The sequence below is a fragment of the Phacochoerus africanus genome, chromosome 4, assembly GCF_016906955.1.
Source record: "Phacochoerus africanus isolate WHEZ1 chromosome 4, ROS_Pafr_v1, whole genome shotgun sequence".
In the NCBI taxonomy this organism is placed as follows: Eukaryota; Metazoa; Chordata; class Mammalia; order Artiodactyla; family Suidae; genus Phacochoerus; species Phacochoerus africanus.
Genome location: NC_062547.1, coordinates 62,973,679 through 62,988,905, shown reverse-complemented (window position 1 = coordinate 62,988,905; position 15,227 = coordinate 62,973,679). Strand labels below are relative to the sequence as shown.

The 15,227-nt window shown below is 39.6% G+C and overlaps 1 protein-coding gene across 1 annotated transcript; it reads left to right on the top strand.

The window, feature by feature from the left end:
• The first annotated feature begins 535 nt into the window (after positions 1-535).
• LOC125124601 (cytochrome P450 4F3-like) lies at positions 536-2,225 on the top strand. Its single transcript, XM_047774664.1, has 3 exons — positions 536-611; positions 815-1,160; positions 1,905-2,225. Exons 1-3 carry the CDS (start codon positions 536-538, stop codon positions 2,194-2,196), a joined length of 714 nt encoding a protein of 237 aa, XP_047630620.1. The 3' UTR covers positions 2,197-2,225.
• Positions 2,226-15,227: the final 13,002 nt, after the last annotated feature.

Below are 15,227 nucleotides of genomic sequence, written 5' to 3'. Positions count from 1 at the left end.
TCTTCCATTCATCCATCTACATCTATCTATAATCTATTTATCTAGCCATCATCTATCATGTATCGATACACCCATCCATTCATCTACCATCTTTCTATTCATTCATCTCTATGCCCATTATATAATCATGTCCCTATCCATCCATCCATTTACCAACAATTTGTCTTTCTATTTACCCACGTAGCTATCTTTCTATCCATCTGTCCAAATATGTCTATCCACCCAACCATCTGTTAACACTCTTTCTTGCTCATCTCTTCTGTCTTTCTGTGGAAATTCAGATGAAGAGAGTAAGGGGACAGAGAGAGTGACCAGCAGAGAGAAGCTGACTTGGTGAGATGGAGAGAAGTATAGACCAAAAATCCAGGTAGAGTGAGAGAAGGGGGTAAGTGGATGTGGTGGGTAGGGGGATAGAATAGGCAGTTCTAGTTTCTTAGGCCCCCTGTCAGGCCTAGCCCCATCCCCACCTATTTCCAAGCAAAGAGAAATGAAGAGGGCATGCAGCTGGTGGAAGATGTGGGCCACTACTTCCGTGATGTCCGCCTCTGGTGGCTGTCCCATCCTGTGGCTTGTCCACCCCAACTTTGTTATGCCCCTGCTCAAGGCCCCAGGTGCTGGTTTGATCCCCACCCCAGCCTAGTAGATTTTTGCAGATGTCTACCACTATGATAATTATGAAGATGATGATGCCAGTTAACAGTTACTTTGTCCAATACCAAAGCAGGTCATCTGAAGTATTACTAAATATTTGATGCTGGAAAAGCCCAGTGGAAAGCAATGAATTGACCAAGGGCACCCAGAACCTAAGAGGCAGAGCTGGGCCTAGAACACAGGTCTCCTGACTCCCAGCTCTGGGGGCTTGATGTCTTGATAGGAACAGCTTCCACTCCCACTCAAGCTTTGGGCTTCCTTGGGGATGGTTGCCTAGGGCTTAGACCAAGAGACAGGGTCTGGGGGAGTGCATCTTGGTGTTTGGGGTTGGAGAGGGGCTCTGGGGAGGCAATACCCAGCCCAAGCTCTGCCCTCTTCTCAGTCCAGGCCAAGTGGCAGCACTTGGTCTCAGAGGGCCACACCCGTCTGGACATGTTTGAACACATCAGCCTCATGACTCTGGACAGTCTGCAGAAATGTGTCTTCAGTTTTGACAGCAACTGCCAGGAGTGAGTCTTGTCCCAGGGCCTGGAACCATGAGCCATAGACCCAAGGGAGTGGATGGGGTAGGGGGAGGACTGAGCAGGGTGATCAGAAGGGCCTTCCTGGAGGAGGTGGGTGAGGGGTGGACACTGAAGGTCAGGAAGGGGAAAGAGGAGGTGAGATCCTCTTGGGCAGGCAGAACTGCTTGATAGAGGCCAGGAAGCTAGTGTGAGCCAAGTGGGTGTAAGAGTGAGGAGAGACATTGGAAATAAGGTTGGAGGAGTGGGCAGGGGCTATAGCTTAAGGACATTCCAAAGCCAGACAAAGAGGATATGAACTTTTTGCTGAGGTTTCCAGGGAGCCAGGGAAGGTGCTCAAGCAGATGCGGGTCGTGGTCAAAGCAGAGTTTGGACATCTGACTTGGGCAAAGCCTGGCTGTCGTGTGGACGGACGGGATGGAAGGAGACCCCAGAGAGGAGGAAGCTTGACGTTGGTGGGGAAAATGGGGCATATTTGGGAGAAGCTGAGGAAGGATGGCAGGGGCAGATATTGTGTAAGAGCGAGGAGAGATGAGCGTGATCCCCAAGCTCCGCCCTGAGATCTAGGACATGAGGCAGTTGACAGAGATGGGAGGCAGCGAGAGAAACCTGATTGGAGGGCACTCTTTTCTGGCTGGGATGTGGTCCTGGGTTCCTGACTGGAAGGGCTCCCAGGGTTTCCTGTGTGTCAAGAAGCTGCTTCTCAAGGCTCTCTCTGGTGTGACTGTGTAGGAAACCCAGTGAATACATTGCTGCAATCTCCGAGCTCAGTGCCCTGGTGACAAAACGGAATGAGCAGATCTTCCTGCACAAGGACTTTCTATACTACCTCACCCCCGAAGGGAGGCGCTTCTGCAAGGCCTGCCGCCTGGTGCACGACTTCACAGATGCCGTCATCCAGGAGCGGCGTCGCACCCTCATTAGTCAGGGTTCCCAAGACTTCCTTAGGGCCAAGGCTAAGGCCAAGACTTTGGACTTCATTGATGTGCTCCTGCTGGCCAAGGTAGGCTTCTCTGGGATCTAAATTCAAGAGGTAGGTAGACTGGATCTTGATTTCACATCAGATCAAAGAAAGTGGACTTACACTGAGGCACAGCAGAAACAAATCCACCTGGGAACCATGAGCTTGTGTGTTCAATCCCTGACCTTGCTCAGTGGTTTAAGGTTCTGACATTGTCATGAGCTGTCATAGATGAGGCTCAAATTTGGCATTGCTGTGGCTGTGGTGCAGGGTGGCAGTTGTATCTCTGATTAGACCTCTATCCTGTGAATCTCCATATGCCACAGGGGTGGACCCAAATAGCAAAAACAAACAAACAAACAAAAAACAAAAACAAAACCCAATAAAAAAAGAACCCCAAACCCCCCCACTTGATCCAGGGATGGCTAAGGAGTCCTAGAGGGTTCTCAACAAAGGAAGGGACAGGTCAGTGAGCAGTTTCAGATGTGACTGTGTAGAAGGCTGCCTGGAAGGAGTAAACAGGAGGCAGGAGACCAGGGCGGAGGGCTTGGGGGTGGACTCTGAAGCTGACGAGGGGATGATCCTGTTTGGATGAGGGATCTTCAGGGACAATTTCAGGTTAGGCTCAGGTGTCCTCTGGGCTGATGTGATTTGGGCAGTGCTTTCTTTCTTGCGATGAAATTAGAACACACCCTCACACCATGCACAAAAATAAACTCAAAATGGCTGAAAGACTTAAATATAAGACAGGACGTCATCAAACTCCTAGAAGAGAACATAGGCAAAACTCTCTCTGACATAAACATCATGAATATTTTCTCAGTCAGTCTCCCAAAACACTGCTTTATTTTTGTCTGTATTTCTGTTACATGGGGAGGCTAACCTAAGGAAATATTTCTGAGGTCGATATCAGAAAATATTTTGCTAATGTTCTCTTCTAGGAGTTTTAGCGTGTCTTGTCTTACATTTAACTCTTTCAGCCATTTGGAGCTTGTTTTTGTGCATGGTATGAGGGTGTGTTTCAGTTTCATTGATTTACACATGTAAATCAATTTTCCCAGCACCAATTGCCAAAGAGACTGTCTTTTTCCCATTTTATATTCTTGCCTCCTTTTTTGGAGATTAAGTAAACCCATAGATGTCTGAGTTTACTTCTGGGTTCTCTATTCCATTCCATTGGTCTGTGTCTGTTTTTGTGCCAGTACCATACTGTCTTTTTTTTTTTTTGGTATTTTTTAGGGCTGCACCCGCAGCATATGGAGGTTCCCAGGCTAGGGGTATAATCAGAGCTGTAGCTGCTGGCCCATGCCACAGCCACAGCAACGCCAGATCTGAGCCGCATCTGCAAACTCCACGACAGGTCACAGCAATGCCGGATCCTCAACCTACTGAATGAGGCCAGGGGTGGAACCTGCAAACCACTGAGCCATGATGGGAACTCCTGTCTTGATTATTATAGCTTTGTGATATTTTCTGAAGTTAGGGAGAGTTATGCTTCCTGCTTGGTTTTTTGTTCCTCAGGATTGCTTTGGCAATTCTGAGTCTTTTTATGGTTCCATATAAGTATTTGGATTGTTTGTTCTAGTTCTGTGAAAAATGTCACGGGCAATTTGATAGGGATTGCGTTGAATCTGTAGATTGCTTTTGGTAGAATGTCTATTTTTACAATATTAATTTTTCCAATTCAGGAGCATGGAATATCTTTAGATTTCTTAAACATCTTTAATTTCCTTGATTAATGTTTTATGGTTCTCAGCATGTAAGTTCTTCATGTCCTTAGGTGCAAGAGCTCCTGAGGGACTGTGAGCCTAAGGAGATTGAATGGTGAGTGCAGGTCCTCATGGTCTCTTCCTGAACACTTCTTATTGGATCTGCTCCCAGCTGCATTTTTTTCTCCAAAACCCCCATCCCCCTGAATTTTTGCTCTTTCCTCTAATTCCCACCTAATATTTTATCCCAGGCATTCACAGGAAATCTCTCTGGGGTCCACCTCTTTACTCAGTAAACATGTCTACACTGCCCTTTTCCCAGTTCAGTGTCTAGTCCCATTTGAGCCCTACATGGTCCAGCATGGGGCAGAGATGAAAGGAGGTGAGGCTTGATAGTGAAACAGAAAATATCAATTTACCACTTGGGTGTGGGTGTTGGACGGTATTGCAAGTCAAGGAGATAGCCTGTGCAAAGGCCAGGATGGAAGCATGTAAGAGTGAGCCTGGAATGTCTGGAAGGAGATAAAGGTGGCTGGATCCTTGTGAAATCTACAGTGTGAGGATTAGAGAGGTTCCTGTTAAAGCTGGAGCTGGGAATATTGGACAGCTTTGGAAAGCACATCAAGAGTTTTCAAAGGTGTCAGTTCAAGTCCTTTGGGAATCCAATATTGGAGAAAGATACAAATGGGCAGGATGCTACCATTAGGGAAGTGTCACATAGGGCAGAAGTGACTAGACAGTAGTGGCCCACTGTGATCTGTCATTGACTGTAGGCTGCCTGGGAGAGTGTGGCCTTGCCATGAATGCTGCAGCAGAGCCCAGGGATCCTATACCTGGAGGCTGTCGGCTAACAACTCTTATTGAAGGTGTATAGCTAGGTCTTTCTTTCTTTTTCGTTTTCAGGGCCACACATGAGGCATATGGAAGTTCCTGGGGTTGGGTTTGAATCTGAGTTGTAGCTGCCATCCTACGCCACAGCCACTTTAACTCAGGATCTGAGGCATGTCTGCGATGTACAGCACAGCGCACAGCAACCCCAAATCCTTAACCCAGTGAGTGAGACCAGGGATTGTATCTGCATCCTCATGGATACTAATCAGGTTTTTTTACTGCTGAGCCACAACAGGAATGCCAGCAAGTTCCTTCTCGAAGGGACATCCATGACCAACATGGAGAGAATTGGGGAGCCCTGGAAGATATTTGAGCATGGGTGGGAGCAGGTCAGATAGGAGTATTAGAAATATCTTTTTGCAGCTACAGGGGCAAACTGGAGGGGATGAGCTGCAGTCTGGGGGGTCAAGAGGGGGAAGATCTGGGGCCAAGGACTAAATAAAGGATGAAGAGAAAGTGTTGGTCTGGATAAACATTTTGGAGGTAGTAGCCTTAACTTGAAGGCTTTGCTCAGAACAGCAGTCCTTGAGGTGGAAAAATGTTTTTGTGCTTCCTCCAACTTCAAAAAAAATTAAGCACTTGGTAAAAATCTAAACAGTATGAAAGGGTTTACAATATAAGCTTCCCATCAATACCCCCAGGTTTATTGAGATATAATTGTATAACATTATCTAAGCTTAAAGTGTACAGAATGATGATTTGATATGTGTATGTATATATATATATATATATCAAAATAATTACAATAAAGTTGTTTAACACATCTACCACCTCACATAAGCCTCTGTCAGATGCCAGCATCCCAATCCCATCCCTTCCTTCAGTGCTTTCCTGTGTCCTTTCAGACATTGTTCAATCTGTTCCTACATTTATCTGTTCACAGTCTCTCTAGCTGTATTCATTCTATCTTATCTCTCTACAGCTCAGAGTACATACAGAGCTCTCAGGCATGATCATTGACAATATAACTTTAAGATCCTTTCATTTATTCAGTTTTGGCAAATTAATTTTGAATTGCAAAGTCAATAATAGAGTAGGTGTTTTTTTTTTTTTTTTTTTTGCACAAAATGAAACATCCTAAGATTAGGTTATTAGAGGTTAATATAAACCGACACACACATTTGGTTATTTGTTCTTTTCAGTCAGTAATGTGTCTTAGAGCTCCTTCTCTCTGAGTGCTGTATAGCATTGCTTAGTTTACCCAAGCTGCTTTTGTTGGGGACATTTATATAAACATTTTCAATTATAATAGATATTGCCAAGTTGCAAATCTCTGTACTGATTTACTCCACAGCTTTACCCTGAAGTGTGGGACAGAACTAGTTAATCCCTATATACTTCTTCTGGATAGCTGTATGTTATTCCATTATATGGATATAATCATAATTTATCTAAACATTCCCCACCAATTTGTTTCCAAGCCTTTTGCTATAATAAACTTGATGCAATGAACATAAATTTGGCTTATATGTGTGGATATCTTTCTAGGACAAATTCCTAGAAGTGGTGTTCCTGGATCAAAGACCATTTGAGTATTGCATTTTAATAGCTCTTGGCAAATTCATTCCTACAAACAGATTTTAAGAATGCCCATTTCCTTGAATCCTCACCAACAATGTGCATCATAAAATTTTAAAAATTGCCTTTCTGTTAGGTGAAATATACTTTGTTATTTCAGTGAACATCACTTTAAATATGGGTAAAGTTGTTGACTGTTTTCACATTTGGAGTGTTATTTTCATAATTTTTCCTTTATATTTTGAGTTTTTTCCTAGTTATTTTTCCTGCTGACTTATATAAACTCTTTAAATACTAAGAAAATTAATTATTTTCTCTTATGCAAGAATTATTCCCCAGATTGTCTTTTTAAAATTTTTTATTATGATTGATTTACAATGTTCTGTCAATTTCTGCTGTATAGCAAAGTAATCCAGTCATGCATATATATACATTCTTTTTCTCACAATGTCCTCCATCATGTTACAGCACAAGTCATTATATATTTAGTTCCCTGTGCTATACAGCAGGATCTCATTGCCTGTTCACTCCAAATGCAAGAGTTCTCATCTACTAACCACAGACTCAATCCATCCCGCTCTCTCCCTGCACTTGGCAAACACAAGTCTGTCCTACATGTCCATGATCTTTCCTGTATTTCAACAGATCATTTGTGCCATATTTTAGGCTCCACCTATAAGTGATAACACATGGTGACTGTCTTTCTCTCTCTGACTTACTTCATTCAGTATGAGTCTCTAGTTCCATCCATGTTGCTGCAAATGTCATTATTTTGTCCTTTCTATGGCTTAGTAGTGTGTGTATACACACACACACACACACACATACACACACACATATATATACACACACATATATATGTATATGTGTATATATATGGCACATCTTCCTGATCCAGTCATCTTTAGATGGGCATTTAGGTTGTTTCCATGTCTTGGCTATTGTGAATAGTTCTGTTATGAACATAGGGGTGCATGTATTTTTTTCAGTGAAATTTTTGTCTGGATATATGCCCAAGAGTGGGATTGCTGGGTCATATGATAGTTCTATATTTAGTTTTCTGAGGTATTTCCATACTGTTTTCCATAGTGTTTGTACCAATTTACATTCCTACCAATAGCGTAGGAGGGTTCCCTTTTTCCCACGCCCTCTCCAGCATCTGTTATTTGTTGACTTGTTAATGATGGCCACTCTAACTGTTGTGAGGTTGTACCTCATTATATTTTTGATTGGCATTTCATTAATAATTAGTGATGTCAAGCATATTTTTATGTGCTTGCTGGCTATCTGCATGTTTTCTTTGATGAAATGTCTATTTAGGTCTTAACTGCTCATTTTTCAATCGGGCTGTTTGTTTTTTGTTGTTTTTGAATTGTCTGAGTTGTTTGTATATTTTGGAGATTAAACCTTTGTCAGTTTAGTCATTTGCAAATTTTTTCTTCCATTCTGTGGGTTGTCTTTTTGTTTTTTATTGGTTTCTTTTGCTGTGCAGAAGTTTTTGAGTTTAATTAGGCACCATTAGTTAATTTCTGTCTTTATTGTCTTTATTCTAGGAGGCAGATAAACAAGGTGTTGCTGTGATATAGGTCAAAGAGCATTCTGCCTATGTTTTCCTCAAGAATTTTATAATGCCTAGCCTTACATTTAGGTCTTTAATCCATTTTGAGTTTATTTTTGTGTATGATGTTAGACAATGTTCTGATTTCATTCTCTTACATGCAGTTGTCCAGTTTTCCCAGCCCCATTTATTGAAGAGACTGTCTTTTCTTCCACTCTATGTTCTTGCTTCCTTTGTTATAGAGTAATTGACCATAGGTATTTGGGTTTATTTTTGGGCTTTCTACTCTGTTCCATTGATCTATCTTTCTGAGTTTTTTTTTTTTTTTTTTGGCAGTACCATTCTGTTTTTATGACTGTAGCTTTGCAGTAGGGTCTGAAGTCAGGGAGCCTGATTCCTCCAGTTTGGTGTTTTCTTTTCAATATTGCTTTGGCTATTCGAGGTCTTTTGTGTTTCCATACACATTTTAAAATGTTTTGTTGTAGTTCTGTAAAGAATGTCATTGGTAATTTGACACGGATTGCATTGATTCTGTAGATTGCCTTAGGCAATATTGCCATTTTGACTATATTGATTCTTCCAATCCAAGAGCATGGTATATTTTCCATCTATTTGTGTCTTCTTTGATTTCTTTCATCAGTGTCTTATACTTTTCAGAGTACAAGTCTTTCATCTCTTTAGGTAGGTTTTTAGGTAGCTTATTGTTATTAATAACAATAAATATTATTAACATTTAATAATAATAATTTCCTAGGAATAATAATAATATTCCTAGGTATTAGGAATACCTATATACCTAGGTATATAATAATTTCCTAGGTATTTTATTCTTTTTGATGTGATGGTAAATGGAATTTTTTCCCTAATTTCTCATTATGATTTTTCACTGTTAGTATATAGAAATGCAATTAACTTCTATATATTAATTTGTATCCTGCAAATTTACCAAATTCATTGATGAGCTCTGATAGTTTTATGGTAGTGTCTTTAGGATTTTCTAGGATTAGAATCATGTCATCTGCAAACAGTGATAGTTTTACTTCTTCTTTTCCAATTGGGATTCCATTTATTTCTTTGTCTTCTCTGATCGCCATGGCTAGGACTTCCAAGACTATGTTGAATAACATTGGTGAAAGAGAACATCCTTCTCTTGTTCCTGATCTTAGTGGAAATGCTTTCATTTTTTCACTATTGAGAATCATGTTTGCTGTGTGTTTGTCATAAATGGCTTTATATTATATTGAGTAGTTCCCCTCTATGCCTACTCTCTGGAGAGTTTTTGTTAGGAATAGGTGTTGAATTTTGTCAAAAGTTTTCTTTGCATCTATTGAGATGATCATATGTTTTTATTTTTCAGTTTGTTGATGTGGTGTATCACATTGATAGATTTGCAGATATTGAAGAATCCATGCGTCCCTATTGTATCATCTAAGGCCTGCGTTTCCTTGCTGATTTTCTGTCTGATGATCTGTCCCTTACAGTAAGTGGGGTGTTCAAGTCCCTCACTATTATTGTGTTACTGCCAATTTCCCCTTTTATGGCTGTTAGTAGTTGCATTATAGATTGTAGTGCTCCTCTGTTGGGTGCATATATATTTAAAATTGTTAATTCTTCTTGTTGTATTGATCCTTTTATCATTATGTAATGTCCTTCTTTTTCTCTTGTAACCTTCATTTCAAAATCTGTTTTGTCTGATATAAGTATTGCTACTCCTGCCTTTCTATCAGATTGTCTTTTGACTTTATTTTGGTGTGGGTTCATTAATTTGCAGTCAAATTTATTAACTTTTTTTCTTCACAGCTCCTGTATTTAAAAAAAAATTAAGAATTTCCTGTTGTAGCTCAGTGGTAAAGAGCACAAATAGTATCCATGAGGATGTGGGTTCAATCCCTGGCCTCAATCAGTGGGTTAAGTATCCAGCTTTGCTGTGAGCTGTGGTGTAGGTCACAGACATGGCTCAGATTATACATTGCTATGGCTGTGGCATAGGCCAGCAGCCACAACTCCGATTCAACTCCTAGCCAGGGAACTCACAGATTTGGGGAACAGACTTGTTGTCAAGGGGGAAGGGGAGGGATTGGGATAGATGGGGAGTTTGGGGTTAATTGATGCAAACTATTGCATTTGGAGTGGATAAGCAATGAGATCTTGCTGTATAGTACAGAGGACTATATCTAGTCACTTGTGATGCTGTATAGCACTAGGAACTATGTCTAGTCACTTATGATGGAGCATGATAATGTGGGAAAATAGAATGTGTACATGCATATGTAACTGGGTCACCATGCTGCACAGTAGAAAAAAAAATCATATTGGGGAAATACCTATTTAAAAAATAATAAAAATAAATAAATAAGAAAAAATTTTAAAATTTAGTCAGATCCATAATCAAAACATGTCAGCTAATCATTGTTCATATTATCCCACATATAGTGCCAAATGTGATCTCTCCTTCACCTTTTTTTAGGGCCACCCTTGTGGCATATGGAAGTTGCCAGGCCAGAGCTAGAATTGGCACTTCAGCTACTGGCCTGCACTACAGTCACAACAACGCCAGATCCAAGCTGCACCTGTGGCCTGTACCACAGCTTTTGGCAACATTGGATCATTAACCCACTGAGCAAGGCCTCAGATTGAACCCACATCTTCAGTGATACTAGTCAGGTCCTTAACCAGCTGAGCCATGATGGGAACTTTGTGAACTATCTCCTTTTTAAAATTCAATTTTACTGAGTATCAAGCCCCTGGAAAGATTCTCAACTTCATTAGTTGTCAGGGAAATGCAAATCAATGCCAAAATCTGATACTACTTCACACTCTCTAGGGTGGCAAGAATATAAAAAATGGAAGATAATACACATACATGTATACATTCTTTTTTCTCATGTTATCATGCTCCATCATAAGTGACTAGACAGTTCCTAGTGCTACACAGCAGGATCTCATTGCTAATCCATTCCAAAGGCAATAGTTTGTATCTATTAACCCCAAGGTCCCAATCCATCCCACTTCCTCTCCCTCTGCCTTGGCAACCACAAGTCTATTCTCCAACAGAACACTGTAAACCAGTTATGATGGAGAAAAAATAAAAATTATTATATAAAAAAAGGAAGATAATAAGTGTTGTTGAGGACGTGGGGTAATCAGAATCTTGATACATTGCTGTGTGGGATGTAAAATGGTGAGCCACTGTGGAAAACTAAGAGTCTGGCATTTTCTCATTAAATTAAGCCTAGAATGACCACATGATCCAGCCATCCCACACCTAGGTATGTACCCAGGGAAATTGAAAACGTGTACAAACAAAAATCTGCACACAACTCTTTAGAGTGGTAGAGTCCACAATTGGTATAGTTGGATATTTGGGAAACAATCCAAATATCCATTAAGAGAGGAATGGATGAATAGGGTGTGGTATATCCATAACAAAACACACTATTGTGCCATATAAAGGGTGAAGCCCTGATACATGTGACAATGTGAATGAATGTTGAAATCATTATGTTACGTGAAAGGAGCCGGACACAGAGGGTCACATCGTGTGTGATTCCATTTAAATGACATGTGCAGAATAGATAAATCCATAGAGAAAGATCTTGCAGGAGCTGCAGGATAGAAAGGGAACCAGAGAGTGACTGCTCATGGGTATGAGGTTTCCTTTTCAGGTGCTGAAAAGTAGAGTGAGTTGGTGGTTGCACAACATTGTGAATGTACTGGACACATGGAATCGAACACTTGCTAATGGTCAAAAAGGTGAATTTATGTTATGTGAGCTCTACCTCAACCCCCCAAATGCTATTTTATCACACCTTTTTTTATTGTTTTCCTATTATGCTATGAATGTCTTTCCACAACATAAAACCATCCACTTTAACATCTCTCAGTGTTAAGTATTTAAGTCATTATTTTTTAAATAGCATTATGTTAGAAAAATAATTTAGTTTTCTCACTTTGCAAGAATTCTCTTCACGCAGCTTGATGTCTTCAGACATCACTACCAATTATAAATTGAATTATTCTTAACCATATAATTTTTGGTGTTGAAATTTCATTTTTTACAATAGATACATCAATGTAAGATGTAGTTGTGGTTAAACATTTTTCCTACAACACTTAAGGCTTGATGACTTCACTGCTGTTTTCAGTCTATTAACAGAAGTTGGCTACTAGAAGGGAGAAAATGATAACACTTCAGCTCCCTCAGGTAAGCTCTGATTTCATCCTTTCCCCAGTCTTCTGGATTGGAGGGATTGATTCACCGGTCACTCAGTGGATGAGTGGTGGGGTGGGGGTAAGTTTGGTCAGCTTGGCTTCATAAACTTTTCTTACCTTCCAAGGAGGTGTTTCAGAACCCAGGTGCTTGAGACCATGAGAACTGCACACTTACTAGATGAGATTCTTTGAGAAGTGCCTAAAATTTCAAGTGTAACAGTTTTGACAGAGAATATACTCACTCATTTAAAAAATAAATAGTCAGTGGCAAATATTGGTCTTCCCTATGTCCTTTCTTTTACCAATTTTCTAATTTTTAGGCAGACGCTTTACTTTTCATAGGTTGTTTCTTAGCATATTTATGCAAATAATATATGTGCTTAGTTACTCTCTACCCTATCTTAAACCTTCATGTAAAGTTACAAAATCTAAAAAAGTAAAGTTTGCTCTATTTGGGGTAGAGTTCTGAATTTTGAAAAAAGACTAGAGTTGTAACCACCACTACCCTGTCACCTCTAGTATTCAAAAATCCTTTTCAGGTAGTTCCTGTAGGGGCACAGCAGAAACGAATGTGACTAGTATCCATGGAGTTTGATCCTTGGTCTCTCTCAGTGAGTTAAGGATCTGGCATTGCCCTGAGTTGTGGTATAGGTTGCAGTCATGGCTCAGATCCCATGTTGCTGTGGCTGTGGTGTAGGCTGGCAGCTGTAGCTCCAATTTTAATCCCTAGCCTGGGAACTTCCATATCCCCAGGGTGCAGCCCTAAAAAAAATCTATTTCAGCCCAATTCCTTTCTAACACTGATCTAGCCTCTATTTCTATAGTCTGGCCTCCTTCACTTAATGATGCATTTACAATTCATCCCTGTGGCAAGTATCAATAGTTAGTTTCTTTTTATTGTTAACTAATATTCCATAGTATGAAATTGGCCACATTTTCTTTACCCATTGGAGGAGATGTAGATTGTTTTCAGTTTTGTGCTCTTATGATAAAGCTTCTATGAATATTTACTTGTATACAAATTGACATCTGGTAGTGTCAGTTTTCCCCCAGCCATTCTTACAGATGTTCAATGATATATCACTGGGATTTTGGTTCAAGTTTCCTAATGTCTAATGATGTAGAAGATTTTTTCCTGTGTTATTTGCCATATATATATCTTCTTTGGCAAAGTACCTGTTCAAATCTTTTGCCCATTAATTTTCCTGGGATTCCTTACCTTTTAAAAAATTAAAGTATAGTTTTATGCAATCTTATGCCAATTTCTGCTATACAGAAAAATGACTCAGATATTTTAAAAAATATAAAAAATTTAAAAAATATTTTTAAAAATATTTTAACATAGTTTTTATCATGGTCTATCCCAGGAGATTGAATATAGTTTCCTGTGTTATACAGTAGGAACTTGTTGTTTATCTTTCTAAATGTAATAGTTTGTATCAACAAATCCCAAATTCCCAGTCCATCCCTCTCCATCCCACTTCTCCTTGGCAACTACACGGGTCTATTTCTGCTTTGTACAGAGGTTCATTGGTGCCATGTTTTAGATTCCATATATAAATGATATAATATGGTATTTGTCTTTGTCTGACTTACTGCACTTAAGATAGTAATTTCTTTTCTTTCTTTCTTTCTTTCTTTCTTTCTTTCTTTCTTTCTTTCTTTCTTTCTTTCTTTCTTTTTCTTTCTTCTTTCTTTCTTTCTTTCTTTCTTTCTTTCTTTCTTTCTTTCTTTCCTTCTTTCTTTCTTTCTTTCTTTCTTCCTCCCTCCCTTCCTCCCTTCCTCCCTTCCTCCCTTCCTTCCTCCCTTCCTCCCTCCCTCTCTCTCTCTCTCTCTCTCTCTCTCTTTCTTTCTTTCTTTCTTTCTTTCTTTTTTGTCTTTTTAGGGCTGAACCAATAGCATATGGAGGTTCCCAGGTTAGGCTTCAAATTGGAGCTGTAGCTGCTGGCCTATGCCACAGCCACAGCAGCGCCAGATCTGAGCTGTCTGCCACTTACACCATAGCACACGGCAGCACTGGATCCTTAACCCACTGAGTGAGACCAGGGATTGAACCTGTGTCCTCATGGATGCTAGTCAAATTCGTTTCTGCTGATCCACCATGGGAACTCCAGTATGATAATTTCTAGTTGAGCTCATGTTGCTGCAAATGGCATGACTTCATTCTTTTTTATGGCGGTGTAGCGTTCCACTGTATATAGGTAACACATTTTCTTAATCCATTCACCTGTTGAATATTTAGGCTGTTTCCAGGTCTTGCCTATTGTGAATAGTGCTGCAGTGAACACAGGGGTGCATGTATCTTTTTGAATTATAGTTTTTTCCAGATATATACCTAGGAATGGGATTGCTGGTTCATATGGCAGTTCTATATTTAGTTTTCTGAGGAACCTCTGTACTGTCTTCCACAGCAGTTGCACCAAATTTCATTCCCACCAATTTACATTCCCTGGATTGCTTATTGTCTGATTGTTGGATTTTGCCTCTAAGTTTTTTGTCAGGTAGATGATTTGCAAGTCTTTTTTTCCTAGTGGGTGGCTGGTCTTTTCTTTATAGTAGATTTCTTTCACAGAATAACACATTACACTTTTTATAAAGTACAATTGACCATGTTTTGTTTTCATGATAATGCTTATCATGCTTATAGTGTTATATACAAGAACTCTGTCTAACCTAAGGCTATAAAGAGTCTCTCCTATTTTCTTTCTAAAATTGTTACATTTTTACATCATTTATTTCTATGATCCATATTAATTTAAATTTTGTATAAAGTGTGAGGTTTGAGTTGATAATTTTTCTTGCATGTGAATATCCAAATTTTCTAGTACCATTTGTTGAAAAGACTATCCTTAGTGCATTGACTTGTATGTTTCTTAAAAAACATTCTGGACTCTCCATTTTGTTCTGTTGATTTATCTGTCTAGTCTTTGGCCAATATCACATTATCCAAATTCCTGTCATTTTAGAGTATGTCTTAAAAGGGGTATTATCAATCTCTTAACTAAAGTTTTTCTTTTCAGAAAGATTTTGGCTATTCTAAGTTCTTCATACTTTCTTGTTAATTTTATAATTAGCTTATCTAATTCTCTAAAAAGTCCTCCTGGGATCTGATTTAATTTAGGGAGACTTAACATCTTAACAATATTAAGTCTTTCACTCCAAAAGCACTGTTTATCTCTCCATTAATGTGAGTCTTCTTGCATTTT